Source organism: Hydra viridissima, unplaced genomic scaffold (genome assembly GCF_058129835.1).
Source record: "Hydra viridissima isolate aposymbiotic clone 2 unplaced genomic scaffold, HvirCarnegie_v1 scaffold_1, whole genome shotgun sequence".
In the NCBI taxonomy this organism is placed as follows: Eukaryota; Metazoa; Cnidaria; class Hydrozoa; order Anthoathecata; family Hydridae; genus Hydra; species Hydra viridissima.
Window position 1 is genome coordinate 11,703,611 of NW_028324300.1, and position 18,356 is coordinate 11,721,966.

At 28.8% G+C, this 18,356-nt stretch overlaps 1 protein-coding gene and 1 pseudogene across 2 annotated transcripts; one reads left to right on the forward strand and one right to left on the reverse strand.

The window, feature by feature from the left end:
* Nucleotides 1–145: 145 nt before the first annotated feature.
* Nucleotides 146–17,864, reverse strand: LOC145187782 (uncharacterized). Of its 2 annotated transcripts, none has more exons than XM_090088470.1 (7): nt 17,343–17,864; nt 16,905–16,992; nt 15,127–15,241; nt 8,395–8,474; nt 7,411–8,271; nt 1,114–1,154; nt 146–835 (listed from the first exon to the last, which is right to left on the reverse strand). In XM_090088470.1, the coding sequence occupies exons 1-5, from the start codon at nt 17,691–17,693 to the stop codon at nt 7,412–7,414; spliced, it is 1,494 nt and encodes a 497-aa protein (XP_089944596.1). In that variant the 5' UTR covers nt 17,694–17,864; the 3' UTR covers nt 146–835; nt 1,114–1,154; nt 7,411. The 2 variants fall into 2 exon arrangements, with proteins under 2 accessions (XP_089944596.1, XP_089944604.1); XM_090088478.1 differs by having other exon boundaries at nt 146–1,016.
* On the forward strand, nt 10,206–11,282 carry LOC149893349 (uncharacterized; annotated as a pseudogene).
* Nucleotides 17,865–18,356: the final 492 nt, after the last annotated feature.

Consider the following 18,356-nt stretch of genomic DNA (forward strand, 5'->3'; position numbering starts at 1 on the left):
GAGCAACTAGTTTAATTAACAGTATTCAAAGGTTGTAACAACTTTTAATTGTCGCATTAAAAATATGAAAAAAATCTTCATCGAAAATATTACTTTGTGTTTTTTGATTTTTCTGATTAAAAAAAAAAAAAAAAAATTATAACTCTTCATAAATCATAAACTCATTTTTTTTCAAAAATGTATCGTAACACTAAATTACAGAAATTAAGCAAAAAATAAGTTACAATTTATTACATCACCATTCACTAAAAACATCGTTTAAATGTTTGCTTATAAAACTTACAGGAATTAAATTTGGCTACGCACTAAAGTAAAACCCCCAAATGAAAAAAACACTTTGATTAAAAAATATTGGAAACATCCCTAAGGATTATTTTTATTGAATTTTTTATCTTGCTCTATATTCTCACGCTTTGCTGATTGTTAAAAATATTTCGACGTTTTATTTTTGAATTCATACGCATGGGATTTTGATTTAAGTGTTTATCTTAAAAAAAAAACTTTATATCACATTCTTTTTTCTTGATAAGAAATAATTAGAAAAAATCACAACTAGAGACAAGAATTTTTCCAGAATATTAAAATACAAAATAAATATTAAACAAGTTTTAGACTAGTTTTTCTAGAAAAAAGTTACAAATAATAAATAGGCCCTTAAAATTTACAATAATTACTAAAAAAGGAGAACAACTAGCCGTGTTAATATTACTTGTTGATCTTTGATCGGTCTAAATCATTTACAGGAACGGAACACAATGGATTATCCCATCAAAGTATTAAAAAAACATGTGTGAACACGCCTTTATAGATTCCAAAAGAATTTTTAACATAATTGCTAAATGAAGAAATTTACTCAAATATTATTAATAAACTTTAAGCTGCTTATATTTTACCGTTAATCTCAAATCAGTTAATTGTGCGTTGATTTCTTCATTACAATTTCTTCCCCTCTATGTTTTCAAATGGTTTATCTTTGTGCAGCTATTTTAGTTAATGTTAAAACAATAGGCTTAATCCTAGAACAACAAATTTTACCCAAATATAATGAATTTAAGAAACTAAAAATTTCTAAAAAGTAAATTTTTCTATTTAAAAATTCCAAATAGTACACACCTGATATAAACAAAGTAGAGGAGGTTGTAAAATACTCTATTCTAAAAAAAAAAAAAAAAGCTGACTTTTTGTAGGATATGAACTTTTGAATCCAAAAATTTGTATTGCTCTACGTAAAATTGAAAAAAAAAACCGAAAACCTTACTTTAAAAGCTTGAAAGTAATTCAACTTCAGACAAGGTTTAGGGTTAGCAAAAATCAGATCAAGAAAATGGATTTAAAATAATTGTTATTAGGGATTGCAATCCCGCATTGCGGGATCCCGCATTAATTTAGCGCATGCAAGATCCCGCAAAAACTACTGCGGGATCCGCGGGATTTTGAAACAATTGCTTTTAAACAAAAAAGGTCAATTCTTTTAAACAAAAGACAAAAAAGATATCAAATTAAAAGTGTTTATTGTATTTGTGAAACAAATCAATTTAAAAATTTATCTTCAGCTATTAAAATATTTTTCTTAGCTATAAATATAAAAAAATCATTCAAAAATAAGCAATTATTTAGCAAAACATTAGTCGAACTCGTTCAAATTTTTTTTTGTTTAATTAATGATTATGTTGAAATTTTCGCTAATGAGTATGTTCAAATTTTTGTTAATGAGTATGTTGAAAACGTGAAATTGAAAACGTGCGTGTATAATTGTAAAAAATATACTTTTAAAAACTACTTTTTAAAAAGTCTTTAAAAATTATTTACATCAAGATTTTAAAACAAAAGTACTAAGCATGTCGCAAATTAAAACTATATGGAATTATTTTAAAAAAAGTGATAATGAAGAAAATGCGAAGTGCATGTTATGTTCGGCTATTTTAAAAATTAATCAAAGATCAACTAAAGGGTTATTAATCCATTTAAAAACTAAACGTGGCACCGATTTAAAATCAAACGTTTTACAACAAGACAGAGCTTCAACTTCAAAACAGCATGAATCAGTTGAACTAGAGCCTAAAATATACATCGACTACGAAGACGAAGAAGTAATTCCATCGAAAAAAGTCAGAACAATTGACACGTTTTTCGTAAAGGAAATTTCTATGGAAAAAAATGGTATCGCGCATGGTTGCAAAAGATGGCTTTACATTTAATAGTTTTTGCACATCTTCAGATTTACGGTACTTGTTTTCAAAGAGTGGTTTCCGGCTCCCTACTTCACCTAATACTATAAGATTGATGGTAGTTAAATTCTCAGATTCTGTAAAAACCGATATAATGCAAAAACTCACATCACTAAAAAAGCAAAATCAAAAGTTTTAGATAACGTTTGACGAATGGGCATCACAAAATAGTCAGAGATACTTAAACTTAAATGTACATATAGAGGCGAAACACTTTAATCTTGGATTGATTCGAATCCATGGATCGTGTAATGCAGAATATTGCGTCAAGTTAGTTTCAGAAAGGCTAAATAGCTTCGATATTGACCTCCAAGAAGACATTATTGCCATGACCACTGATAGAGCAAGTGTGATGGTAAAAGTCGGTAAAATGATGTCTTGCTATCAACAGCTATGTTATGCTCATGGAATACAACTTGAAGTTATTGATATCTTATACAAGAAAAACAGCGAAGAAGTCGAAGAATCGTTTACTACGTATGAAAATTGTGAAGAAGAAGATGAATGTGGTAAAACTGAGGATGATGAAGTTATAAATAAAGAATATGGTTTGACAATGATTTTGGACCGAGCATCAGCTGAATTGGTTAGCAATTACAAAGATCTCATGAAAAAAGTGAGAAAGGTTGTAAAAATATTTAAAAACTCTCCTGTCAAAAAGGAAATATTTACAGAAAGATATCCTACAAGAACACGGGAAAAAGCTTCAGTTGATTCTTGATTGTAACACTAGGTGGGACAGTATGTTCGATATGTTAGAAAGATTTCATAGACTAAAAGTGTGTATTGAAAAAGCCTTAATTAATGTTGGGTCAGAAATTCGTTTCACCCAAGAAGAGTGGTCCCAAATCAATGACTTAATTATTTGCCTGGCACCAAAAACTTGGTCTCGAACTTTAATGCAGAAGAGAATCGAACCTTGTCACGGTGGAAACAACTTTTCAATTTATGCTAAATAAATTGCGAAAGCAATCATCACTTTTGAGCAAAGATTTAGCCGCGGCACTTCGTGAGAGGTTTACACAACGTCGTAATAAGAATTTAAATGGACTACTAGTTTACTTAAAAAATCCGACGAAGAAAATGAACTCGAAGAAAAAGAAGCTGTAGATTTTATTAACAATTCCCAAATACTTATTCCTACAATTCTATCGCTGAAAAAAGAATTGGAAAATCAAGCACAGAAAGACAAGAACAGCTGGACAGAAAATGTAAAGGAGAGACCAAATTTAGATTCTTTAGACTTTGATAAATTATTGAAGCCGGAAATGTCTGCCTATGAAAGTAATGGAGTAAGAGGCACGTTTCTAGATATAGCGCATAGTTACTTGATGACCATACCACCAATAAGCGTAGAGGCCGAGCAAGCTTTTTCAGCTGCTGGTTACATATGCAGTCCTTTGAGGAGTAGATTAAGTGATGATACTTTAAGTAGGGTCTGTTTCTTAAGAGCCCATTTCTTACAATCATTTTCTCAATTTGATATTTCAAAAAACAAATAAAGCTAATAGTTCTACGTAAAGCTAAAAGATGTTCTATGTACTTTGGCTTATCTTTTTGTTCATTAAATGTTAAAAATTATATTGATTTACAAATGAATTGCGTTTTTTGGCTTTATTTACCTTATCTTATCAATCTAATAAGTTGAGTATATTTTTTCTAAAATACTTGAAAGAAAAATACAATTGTCATTTTGCCTTTTATAATGTGCATAAGAAACCTACTAATCCCGCGCGGGATCCGCACAAAAATTAAAAAAATCCGCGCGGATCCCGCGGGATTGAAAAGTGTGCGGGATTGCAAGTCATAATTGTTATTATTGATACATCTTTTGAGCGCGTTAACGTCTTATTGAAGGGTAACACTCAAAGAAGTATCAATACCTATGAAATACTGTACTATTGTGAATGAGTCAGTGCGAATGATAATCCTAAAAAGAAATCTTAACCTAACTGATGTCATCATCATTCTAGCATTATCTGTTAGTAAAACAAGGTTTGCAAGAAGGCTTAACAACAAAAACCCATTTTAACTTAGATTTAATCACAAAAAGACTAACAATAAATTTGTTGGATTATTCAAGACACAAAGGTTTTCATAGATATTTAGTCCCTTCTGGAAGATAATGGTCTTTTTGCAAAACAGAAACTCATCTCAAATCTGGATCAAAAGCTATTAATATTATTAAAGTTATTCCAAATTTTTGTTAATGAACTTTTAACTGCATTTTTGAATTATTAAGAGTAGGACAAGAACTGTTAGATATTATCAAAAAGTATGTCAAAAATTTTAAATTTCAAGTGTGTGTGTGTGTATATATATATATATATATGTGTGTGTGTGTGTGTGTGTGTGTGTGTGTGTGTGTGTGTGTACACACACACACACACACACACACACACACACACACACACACACACACACACACACACACACACACACACACACACACACACACACACACACACACACACACACACACACACACACACACACACACACACACACACATATATATACATATATACACAAAATACAAATAAATGTAACAGTAGTTTAAAATGTTCACAATACCCTTTAGATGCTGCCTGAAAAGTTTAATAGAGAAAAAACTCAATTTAAATCTTGATTTTTATTTTTCTGTTTTGATTTAAATCAGACAAATAAAAATCACAATTTAAATTGAGTTTTTTGATTTTAATTATTTTTAATTATTATTTATTGATTAATCAAATTAAATTAAATTGCACTAGCTAAATATAACTACTGCATAAAATAATATTAGTAATAATAGTCAGATAATTTGTATGACTACTATATATTTTATAATGCATTATAAAATATATAGTAGTCATACAAATCATTAAATTTTTAAATTTATTGTAAGATTTTTATCCATATAAATAAAAATTTTTTCTCTTGTTTTAACTTATTGACCAATTACATTATCTTCTGTTTTTGTTACTATTTATATAATAAATATAAATATATTCCTTTTATATAAGAGTATATTCAAATTTTTTTAAATTAAAGTATTCATTTACAATTGCTTGTTATTTTTTAGTTGAAAATAAAAAAAATATAACTAGATATAAAAATGTCTGGTGCCGGTAGAAAAAGAGATGCAGTTTGGAAATGGTTTGAAGAAATATCTGCAAAGTTTGGGAAAAAGGGTAATAAAGCTAAATCCAAAAGCTGCGGTGTTCAAATGTAAGGTTTGGTTGCTCGAATGAGAAGCCACAAAAGTGCTGGTAAATGTAATTTTCATTTTAAAGATGTTCAAGATGACAAAAACATTATTATTTGTCAAGACACCTTAGTAAATATCAACCACACAACTGAAGAACCACAAACTAGTCAATGTTCTATTAAGAAAACTGAATTTAGTCAATCTGCTGTATATAAAACAAGTTTTTTGTGTTCAAATAAAAAGGCAGTGACAAGACCAAGCAGTGACAAGACAGTGACAACTAAATTGGATTCATACCTTATTAAAACCACTAAATCTGAAAAAAAAGCTATTGATGAGCAGATTGCAAGAATGATTTATGCTACTAACTTGCCTTTCAGAATGGTTGACCATCCAGAGTTTATCAAGATGATCCATTTTTTACGCCCAGGATATAACTCTCCTAATAGAATCAATATTGGTGGAAAACTACTAGATACTGTTCACAAGAACAGTTTAACTAGCTGTTTAGGTTTGCTACATGATCAGTCTGTAACTATGAGTATTGATGGGTGTAGCAATGTTCATAATGAACCAATAGTTTGTGCAACAGTAACAACAATGAATTCAGATATCTATCTTGCAGATAAAATTGATACCTCCAGCCATTCACATACTTCTGACTATTTGGTTGATGTTGCTGTTAATTCTATCAACAAATGCAAAAAACAATTTGGTTGTAAAGTTCGCAGTGCAGTAACTGATAACGAAGCAAATGTGTTGAAAAAGAGACAACATTTGGAAACTAGAGATGATGTTAATGTTATTACATACGGATGTTCAGCTCATATTCTCAATCTATTGGCCCAAGACTAGGCAATTCCAAACATTAAGGAGCAGATTGTTCAAGTTGTTAAATATTTTAGAAATAACCATTTTGCTGCTGCTACATACAAAGCAAAAGAGGGGCTACAACTTATAATGCCCCAAGATGTCAGTTGGAACACATTGGCTGATTGTCTTGAATCCTATCTAAAACACTGGCTGATTCTGTTAACAATTTGTGAAGAAAACAGAACAATAATTGATAAGAATATTACAAATACTGCAAACAACATTGGTGTAAAGCGAAGTGCAAAAGAACTGTTACAAATGCTTAAACCAATTGGCGTTGCATTAGACCTGATGCAGCAGGATAGTAGTACTATTGGTGACAGTGTAGTGATATGGAAAAATCTTCAGAGGGAATTAAGTCCTAAGCTTGGCCAAGATGCTAAGAAGAATTTATCCAAAAGAATACAACAGGCAATTACCCCAGCTCATTTTTTGGTGAATATTATTAATCCTAAATACAGAGGTAAAGAATTAACTGATAAAGAAATAGAGATTAGAATGGACTTTACGACTTCAAAGAATCCAGATTTTCTTCCACTTTTTTCCACGATTGTGTGAGTCAGGAATTACTAAAAGTTGCTGAACAGTTACTTACTGCTGTTGCTTCATCTGCTGGAGTTGAAAGAATATTTTCATCATTTGGTCTTGTGCATTCAAACATTATAAATAAACTCGGAATTGAGAAAGCAGGCAAATGGTTTTTTATTCAAACTATTTAATCAAAAAGCATTAGAATCAATGAATTTAATTGATTGAATTTTTGAAAATTTGTAAATAATTGACATTAAAAAAGATTTTTCAATGTTTTAAATTAGTTTAGTTATGATTTCATTATAGTTTTAAAAACTATGTGATTAAAAGTTTATTTCTCCAAAATGTAATTTAAATAAAAAAAATCCAATTTAAATAAAAAAAAAATCTGATTTAAATGAAAAATTTTTTTTTATTTAAATTAGATTTCTCCTTACTTTAATTGATTTTTTAAAAAAAAATTGTAATTTTTATCAACCCTGCTCTAATGGCATGTTCAGAACTAGTGTTCTTTGATGATTTCAAAAACAAGAACAACAGAGGTAGAGTAACAAAACATTTGAAATTCAAAATTAGTAAAAAACTTACATTAACTTGGAGGAGTTTCAACTTCATCTGCTTTATCTTCCGATGATTTTGGAGGAGTTTCAACTTCATCTAGTTTATCCTCAGATGAATTTGCAGGAGTTTCAACTTCATCTGCTTTATCCTCAGATGATTTTGGAGGAGTTTCAACTTCATCTAGTTTATCCTCAGATGAATTTGCAGGAGTTTCAACTTCATCTGCTTTATCCTCAGATAAATTTGCAGGAGTTTCAACTTCATCTGCTTTATCCTTAGATAAATTTTCTTTGTGATTATTGTTTTGGTCTTTTCCTTCATTTTCGTCTAATTCTTTTTTGCCATTTTCTTCATCTGAGGATTCTTCTAAATTCCTACCCAATGTTGCTTCATTATTTTTATTATTTGTTAGAACATGTGGCTGTTTACTAAAACCTGAATCATCTTTTCTTGGGCTTCTTGTAGACTGGGCCTCTTTACTTTCTGCTTCTGTTTGTTTTTTTTCTTTTTTAGCCTGTACATTTTTTGAAGTATTTGTTGATTTTAGTTCTGTGGAATTTGAAGTATTCTTTTTTAGGTATGAAACTTTTGAAGTAGAAACTTTTGAAGTAGAAACTTTTGGACCTGTTTTGTTTGATTTGTCTGCCATTTCCTCATCTTTTTTTTCTATATCTAATGCAATACTTTTTGTTATATATATTTCTGGACTGTCTGTGATTGGTGATTCAGTTGTCTGACTAATTTTATTGGTATTTATTTTTGGCATTTGTTTGTCTCTATTTTTCTCTTCAGAAGGTTTATCATTATTGAGATTGATCATTTTAACGTTACTACTCACTCTTTCTGATTTTATATTTATACCACGTTCTTGAGAGATTTCTGCTTGCTCTGAAAATTAAAATAAAAATCATGTTTTAAAATGAAAACAAGAAATTTTCTGATAAAAAAAAAGTTTCTTTAAAAACATTCATAAAAAAGATAAATCAAATTAATAATGGTTTTAACACTTACGATGCTTAAGTTCTTCAATATTATCATTTAGCGAAGTGATAATAGTGTTGCATTCTTTCAACTTCTGCCGAAAGATATTACTAGAAATAAATATGATTTATATATGTAATTTAGTACTAAAAGGGTCAAAGTACTTTTTTCTAAAAAATGAAATTGTGATGCCAAATCATTGAAAAAATATGAGATTTATTTGAACTAAAATTGTAATAACAGCCCTTCAAAAGATTATCATGTAAAAAAAAGAACAATGTGCTGTGTGCTTTTATACTGTTATCTTTTACAGAAAACTAGCTGAATTACCTGGTGCAGAGTGCTAGGTATTCCAGCTGATATATAGTAAAATGAGAGATTTTATGGAGGCCTGTTTAATGAAAAATATACATATCTCTTTTTATTTTGAAAATATACAAATTTTTTAAATTTTTCTTTTCTGTTATTCAAAAATTTGTGGTCCTACAGAACTAGGCCACTGACTTAAGGATGCCCATGGTCAGGAAAGGGATGTCTACATTGAATTCAGGGAGTGAAATTACCTCTATGTGGAAGATTTCAGCTAATTTAGACCAATCCCCACAGAGTTGCCACACTCCATATTCACCTCCTCCCTAGAGTCCAAAGAATGGTCAAAGGAGGCTGATACATGGTTCCAGCCATGAGCACCCTGAAAATGGAGTCTGGGGTAGTTGAAACCTGGTTTAAAACCTTCCTTGGATAAAAACAAATGGCAAAATTTGGTGTAGATTGGTCCACAGGTGTGTATTTGCATAAAGATCAAACAAATGGACTGAACAACAAACATTAATTTTTATAGTATAGAAGATATGGGTTGTAGATATTAGCACAAGATCACAGAAAAAAAAAATAGAAAAAAATCCTAATGACTTTTTTAAATAAGGGTTTTTAAAAGTCTTCCTACACAAAATGTTAGAGACCATAATCAGTTTCCTTTAGAAATTTTTCTTTATATTTCTGTGGAAATTATAAACCAGTGATATTTTTATTAACGTGAAGTAAAATTAGAAGTAAAAATAATTGATTTCGTTAATGTGAATAAAAATTTAAAATTAGGATATATCTGAAGAACGAAAACTGAAATAGAATTGAATATAAGCATCAAAAAATGAAAATAGGAATAGAATTATTTGAATATTAAAAAATAATTATTGAATATTAAAAAAATTTTGATACACTAATTAGTTTTTTTGACAATTAATTTACAAATTTTACATAATTGCTTTAAAATTGGCGCACATGTTTGTCCACAACGATGATTTGGAATGATTATAGAATGTATAAATGGACCACAAAACTGGTCACGTGCTTGTCATAACGTTAAGTATAAATTCAATGCGTTCAATCTTTTGTTGTAAAATAAAATAAACATCTAAAGATTCTTAAGAGTTGCAAATCAATCAATAATGAGTTTATCAAGGTTGTTGGCTGGTAGGAAGCGTGACAGTCCTGTATGAAAATTCTTCGTTTACGATGAAAAAACTGACAAATCCACGTGTCTAGTACAGGACATAAATAATGAGAGCAGGTGTGGCGCATCTCTTGCCGGAAAAAATTCCAGTAACTTAATAGCGCACATTCAGAGAATACATAAAGACACACACAAATGTTACACAGATGAAAAGAAAAAATGAAATGCAGAAAAAATATTTTTGAAACGTAAAATTGATGACATCAATTCTACATCTTCCCGATGTAGTGGAAGACAAAAACTCAGACAACAAGAGAGTGATTTGAACACCGAATCACCACGTGGGCAACAGAATCAAGTGAATATCAAGTGCGTCAGGATAGCGTGATTGAAATGATTGTTAATACCAGCTATCCAATGGTATTGCTAGATCAGCCGTCGTTTCGAAAGATGAAAAAAACGCTTAACATAAAATTTAAATTGCCAGCTAATAATTAACACAACTAAATTTTTAAATTATTGTTTTAAATTCATTCAATGCGAAACAATTTTTAAATGTTTACCTGTAATTATAGTATCATTAATGTACCACTATAGAAAGTAAAAACACAAACTGATGTGCCTTAAATTTTAACTGATTTAAATTTTATATTGCAGGGTCTGCAACACTGAACAAGCGGATAAACGAGCGTTTTCTTCTACAATCTGCACAACTGAAAGACTTGATGAATCGTACACGCAAAGTAACAATTTGTCTTGATGGTTGGATGAAAAAGGGTCTTACAGCATCGTTCCTTGGAATATCTGCTTGTTTCTATGATACCACCTTTGATAAAGCCCGACATGCTTTCCTAAATTTGATGGAACTCCAACATCCCCCACGGGTGAGATGCTTGCCGAATGTTTAAAGAAATGTCTTGACCAGTGGGGTATTAGAGAAAATCAAGTTATGTTGATTGTTTCAGACAACGGATCTAATATGGTTAAAGCCATCAGGCTCTTACATGAAGTGCATGCAGCTAAGAAATCAGACGAATCTGAGTCTTATGAGTTTGAATCTGACGAGTCTGAACATGAAACTGATGAGGAAGAGATCCAGTCTCAGTCAGTACAAACTGATTTATTTCTGCCAGATCATATTCCATATCGTCGAATGCCCTGTATGGCTCACACACTCCAGCTTCTCATAAAACCAGTTTATGAACATTATAGTGCAACCATCTTAGAAACGAGACAAGTTGTATCAAGAATTAGGAAATCAAGTGTGGCAATTGAGAAACTTATTGACAAGTGTGGGAAGTCTGTGATAACTGACTGCACCTCAAGATGGAACAGTACATATCAGATGATTGACCAGCTGTTGAAAATAAAGACATCGGTGAATGAAGTTCTTACAGAAATTGGTACATATTATTTTATTATTTATGTTATTAGTGCATATAAATTATTTTTGGAATTTTATTAAATCTACAAAATTGTGTCCTACATTATTTAAACTAAAAAAACGAAAATGGCAATAAATTGTAAGAAGTTAACTAGTCATTATCATTAAAAAACAAGACAGGGTGTATAGTCTTTAAATTAGGTTTACTAATAACACGGAAGTACTTTATCCTCCTCCGCCTGTTGCATGTTTGTTAGATCCAACCATTGCTGTCTTTATCCTCACACCGGAAATGGGCACCTTGCTCCATGCCGCAAAGATGTATATAATAAAAGTTTGTGGAGTAGAACAAGAATAACAAGCTGCTGCTGAGTCAAATAGATCTGAATGTGAATTTGCTGCCACAAAGCGCTTTAAGTTCTTGTCAAATAAAATTTTTACAAAAGAAGGAAAAATTTATAACCAAGACACTGTTGGAAGTCAGCTGTCAAGGTATTTGGTAGACATAAGCGGTGATGTAGCGCTGCCAAGTAAGGGCCTGCTCTTTTGGAAACAAAACAAAAGCAAGTATAGCAAGATTGCAATTTTGGCTGAAGATTTACTGTCCGCCCCAGCATCACAGGCATTTGTAGAAAGGATATTTTCACTTTGTGGAACTTTAACTGATGGTCGCCGCAATCAAATGAAAAAATCATCAGAGAAGAGAATTTTTATGAAACTGAACAAAAACTTGTAATTATAATTCAACCAGATATTTTCTTTCAATTTCGAAAAAAAAAATCTTATTATAACTCAATTGAATGATTGAATGACTATTTTATGACTATTTGTATGGTTATTTAGATGTTTATTACTAAGTTAAAAAATTGTTTAAATATTTTTCTTGAAATTTATGTATTACATTATTTCTTGAAATAATGATAGGGGAGACCGGGGATAGTTGTCAGCAAGGGTTAGTTGACGAATTGCGTTTATCTGCAGAGTCTTTTATCAAAAAGTATCAGAAATCTCAGGGAACTTTCCTAATTGACCATTTCATCTTGGGTCCTATGAATAAAACTACTATAAATATTCCAGTCACAACTGATTTACTATTATCAGTCAGGTTAGTTTAGTAGTTATTGTTTTTCAGGATCTTTAGGCAGCTTATTGAAAGGCTTTTGGGGTTTATTGAAAGGCTTTTGGGGTTTGTAGGCAACATTTTCACAGGGGGAAGCTGGAAAACAAAAATATCTTTATAAAATTTTTTTTTTTTTAAATTTTTATTTCTAACAATATTTAAAAAATTTATTTTTACAAAAAAAATATTTTTGAATTTATTTTTTACAAAAATATTTTTTTAGGGGATTTTGTTACCAGGAACAAAGGTGGGGTGTTGTTTTGGCTTCATATTCAAACTACTAACTGCTACTAGCTCATAGAAATATTAAATAATTTTTATACATTTTTACTCACTAATACGTTAATAATCTTTTTTATAGTTTGCGCCAACTTACCCCGGGGTGGGGCAAGCTTTTCTTTTTTTAAGGCCCCGGAAGGAGCCATAAGATCTTTTTTTTTTAAATGAATGCAACTAGTACAAGTTACCCAAATTCATAGATTTCAAGACTACACTTTAATTTTTTTTTAAAAAAAAATGTGCAGTTAGGACTACTAATTGCTGTAAAATTTGATAGAAGTAAAATATGAACTGATTTAGTAACTGAAATAAGAACTAAAATGATTAAAATCATAAGAACTGAATTGAAATTAATTTCATCAGAACTGATTCAAAAGAAGTAAAATTAAAATTAGAAATTAAATCAACGCTACATGAACAAAGTAAAAATGGAAATTGAAATTATATTTAGAACTTAAATATCACTGTTATAAACTTGAAGTTTCTAAACTTGTATTACTTCTGCACAAAATTCAACAATAATTAGAACCAAAGGGAATCAGCCAATGCAGCCAAGAGCTCATTTTTGCTGCCTGATTTTGTGCACTAGTCAGCTGTAAGTCACATCAATTTATACTAATTGTGACTCGCTTATTGACAAAACAAGTCTTGGGGATAACCACTATGAACCAAACAGTGAGACAATAACATACTGATTTACATGTCAAAAGAAAATGATTAAAAAAATATGGAATCAAATACAATCTGGGGCAGAGTTGGGAAAAATTCATCCCAACTGGGTTTTTGCTAAAACAAAGTCTCAAGCTTAGTACAAATTTTTAGTAACAAAGTTGGATTAATGTGTAGTTAATTAAAAGCTTTTTTCATTTTTACAGGTATATTGTCTTATCCAATAGGTTAGTTAATAAATTACATTGCATTTTTTCCAAATATATTAATTTGTAATAAAGATATTATTTTAAAATTTTAATTTTGATGCTACTTATTCTTGAATTTTTCATTCAATGAAGGTGTAATGGTAAACATCCATTTCTAATTTAAAGCAACAAATAATCAGAGGAGCTGGATTTGCAAGTTTGCAAGATTTTTCTTGTCAGCAAATATATCATTCAATATAGTAGAAAATCTTGAATTTACCGATTTGCTCAATTTGGTAAATTCAAGATTTTCAAAACATAGAGTTGGGTACGAGCCACCAAATAGAAAATATTCTTCTTCAGAATTCTTAGTAAAGATAAATGAAGAAGTAATCAATTCAATGAAAAACAATCATGCTGATATTTGTACTTTTACCTTAATTCAAGATGGTTTGCAGTGCAGTCAGTAATGATCATATAATTGTTCATAATATCCATAATGGATATTATGAGCAATTGTACTCAGCTTATTACAACTTAACTTTTATAGAAAAGTTTTTTAACTACCATTTTGTATGAGAATAACTTTTTAAAAGTAAATCTTTTTAATGTGAAGTCAATTTTTAATTTTTTATTTTTGTTGAAATATGAAAAAGTAGCTATAATTTGAAAAAAAAAAAAAAAGAAAAGAAAAAAAAAGAATCAATTATTCCTATTAATATGATAGTGTATATGATTTACTGTATAGCATCTATATAGTAATAATTCTTTAAGCATTGGTTTCAACAGATCCAAAATGAAAAAAAAGGAAATTTATTATTTATTCCACTAACATATATCCTACGATTGTTTGAGGTTTGGGGTCAATAATAATATTTAAAAAAGTATAAGAAGGTTAAGTGCTCTCTATTTAGTTAAACTGCCATTTTTAACTTTTAGCTTAAGTTAAAAAAAGATAGCAAAAATATTTAGCGATAGATATGCAAAAAAATAACATTTGTGTTCAATGTTATTTGCATAATGCATATGAACAACCAATATAAAGATATTCAGCTTTTAAAATTTTTCTTCAGAATTGTTTTTGTTAGTGCTCAATAACTTGGAACATAAAAACTAATGCTGGATTTTATCATATGAACCATATTACAATATATAGCCAAGCTTACAATTGATTCTATCAACACTAGCAGCCTGATTACACTGTTAAAAAATTCAATATTCTTAATTAACTTAATATTCAGGTGTAATAATGCATATTGCTTTATGTGATGCTATTTTTGTTAAACAGATAAGTTCAACAATTCTAAAAATGATAAACTAAATCAATATTTTAAAAAAATTTACACCAGTCAAGTCACTTGTAATTTTGATAGAGTAAGCCACATTTTTACAGACATTATCTATCCCCATTCGTCATATTTAAAAATCTATACAAATGATTTCTAGCAACAAATTATTAAAAATACTCCTTTTAATTAAATTCTTTCTTAACTTTATTTATGAAAAATACAGAATTATTATAGCAGTAATGCAGCATAAAGAATTTCTTTAATCTTAATGGATTACTCTGAGCCTTCGCAGCATAATTTTGATTTTAGAAATGTTGCTACAAACCTGGCTAAGCAAAAAATAACATGGACTAACAACAAAAATTAACAAAACAACTAACTTTTGTGTATCAAAGATTTTTAATTGATCTTCCAATCTTGTGGTTTTAGTTTTCATCTCACCTTGCAATTCAACTTTCTCTTTGTTAAAACGCTCTAATTCTGCATTAAAATGCTCTATAAGAAAATAAAGCAATTTTTTTTTTCATTAATCATATTTCTGATATTCTGAGTGATGGTAAGTTTAAGAAACAATTTTGTTTCATCGTTTCATATAATGATAAAAAAATAATAATTATAAAAAAATTAATAACTTCAATATGAATTAACCAATAAAATTTGAAAATAAAGAATAAAAAAATGACAGGTCAAATATTAAATAAAGAAGTGACAGGTCAATATTAAATAAAGAAACACACATAAAGAAAACCAATTTTAACAGTGAAGTGTATAAATAAAGGCTGGCATTAGTGTGTGATAGAAAAAAAGGGTCTATTCAAACAATGTTTTATCTAGCTATTCGAATATGCAATAATAATAATAAAGCCTTTAAAATAAAGGTCTTCCCATAACTTTCAAAACTCTTTTATATAGCATGGGTAAAATTGAAAGTTCGAAAAACAAATTTTAATATGAACTTATTTTTTTTCTATTGGTACAAAATTCTATTTTACAATTCTAATAACTAGTTGGTTATAATAAATTTATAGCTTCATTACAAATCACAGAAACTGAAAAAACTCAGATTGATATCTGAACTAATATTAGCATTAGAACGTTTTGCTTTATTAACTTAAAATAAGATAGAACATGTAAATAAGTTTACACTCTTTATCTAGTGAAATTTTTTGTTTGAAATTATTTAATTAAAAAAGAAACAAACAGCCTAATAGTATTATTTAGAAAAATTACAACCGTTTTTTGTTAGAAAAGCAGAAGATGGACAGGCAAATGACAAACAAGTGATAAAACACATACAATTCAGATCATGGTACACCTAGGTACCACACAAAACAATTTAAAACAATTTAAATTTTTGTAATAAAAATATACACAGATTAAATGGAGCATTTTACCATTGGGTACTTGTTATCAAAGTTGTTTTGTTTCAACACACTATCTTTATTTTTTTTTTTGAGGCATTCCCAGATTAACTGAAATAATTAGGTTTACAATACTCTATTTATAACACTATGTATAAATATCTTATTAGCATGAGAGTATCATTTAAGTAAAAAATAAAAACAATTATTTTCATATATTACTGGACCTCATAAAGTATTTTTTACTTTATCTCAAAAGGTTCTATTTATGTTTATGTATGTGTGTGTATATATATATATATATATATATATATATATATATATATATATATATATATATAACATAAATATGAAATCAATTGAATTGAGAAAGCTATTTACAAGCAGGTGTAATTATATACAAAAATGTGTAGAACATATTTAAAAAATATTTAATACAAATCAATTTACTATTACAAGGTCTGGATATAATAAGGGTGGGATTTCGTATTTGTTAAGGACAGAACTTCACATTTGTTATAAATGAGAAATAGTTAGAAATGATGGGAAAATGATGTGCAAAAAAATAATAATAACAAAATAAAGTTAAATTGTTTACCTCAACTTCCTAGACTGATAAATAATAACGGTTTGATCAGTTTTGATCATTTTAAACTGAAACTTTTATTTCATTGCTAAATCTGGTTTAAATAGTAAACTTTTGGTTCCTGATCTTTGTGAGATTAGAATGTTTATAACAAATTGAAAATCCTAGATTTAAATAAAAACTGAGATATTTAAGTTAACTAAAGTCTTACTCTTGATAAGCTGCATGTTATTAAAAACTGAATCAAGTGAATCAGATTTTAAAAATTCTTCTGAACTCATCATAGATTTGAACAGCAACTAAAGCAAATCAATTTTTTTATTACAACAAAAGTTTGAATATATTTCTTGAGAAATTACTCAGTATATCAACCTTTTTAAATTAACAAAGGTGAAAGAACTATTTAAAGAACTCAAAAAGTTTAAATTTATACATTTATTTAATTTCAAGTTATGAGATTAAAGATTTTAATTAAAGTATTAAAAAAATTATTTCTTTACATTTTTTTTTACAAAATATTTCTTTACATTTTTTTAATCTAAATAAAAATAAAACCTGGGAATCAAACATGCATTTTCTAGAAAGCATATGCATCAGCTAATTGGTCACAGAAATATTTAGAAAACCAGTAACAATCTATATAACGAACCTCAAAATTATTAAGAAATTGTTGTTTTGATTTCGTTTCTGAAGCCAGATTTTCATTCAACTGTACAGTTTGATCCTCCTTTTTAGATAAAGATAATTGCAAGTCCCTGTTTGACTTCATAAAAGCGCTCTCTTTGCTGTGGCACATTTTTAGTTTTGTATTCGTTTTTAAAAGATCACCGTTTGTTGCGGTTAGTGCAGCATTTACCATACTTAATTTCATTAGTACCTCAGTATTTTGAGAAGTCAAAGACCAAGAATAATAAATGGTTGCTCCAATTATGAAGTACAATAATGGAAGAAATATTGCAGAATTTCGCAACCGATTAGTTAAATCACAAAAAATAGCCATTGAAAAATAACATAAGGTTTATTAAAGAGATAAAGTTTGAACGATATTTTTCTCCTAACAGTAACTCCAAAGTGATGTAAATATATTATAAATTTAGATTTGACAAATCGTTACAACACAAATAACTATTTTAAGGCCTTAACAGACTAAGCGCAAAATAGTGAAACAGGCATTGAATATATATTCAAAAAGGCCTCTCAAACAGGATCCCGGGGGTGTAAGGAATATTTTAAATATAAAAATATGAAATTTTTTTTACTTAAAATGTGAGTAACAAAATAAATTTTCATTCAAATAAAATTTATAAATTTAGTTAAGGTATGTTAACTTGATAGGATTTATTTAAGTTCTGTTATCTTGAATATCTGTTTGCTAAAGATATTTTTACCCTCGGAATCTAGTTTGAAAAAATCTAGTTCTCAGCCTTTCTCAGCCTTAGGCGAATTAGACGCATTAACTATTTCTCTATATATACACCACCAATCGAAAAAGCCAACATAATTAAGTCTATTTGAAGAATAAAATCGATATAGCGCTATTTATTTGTTTATTTGTTTATCTTTCTTCGTTTTTAGCGCAGCATTATTGAGTGATTTGAAAGATTCAACTTGGAAATCAATGGCTTTTTTTTATTTATTATTTAATGAGGTTTGAATTTAAAAT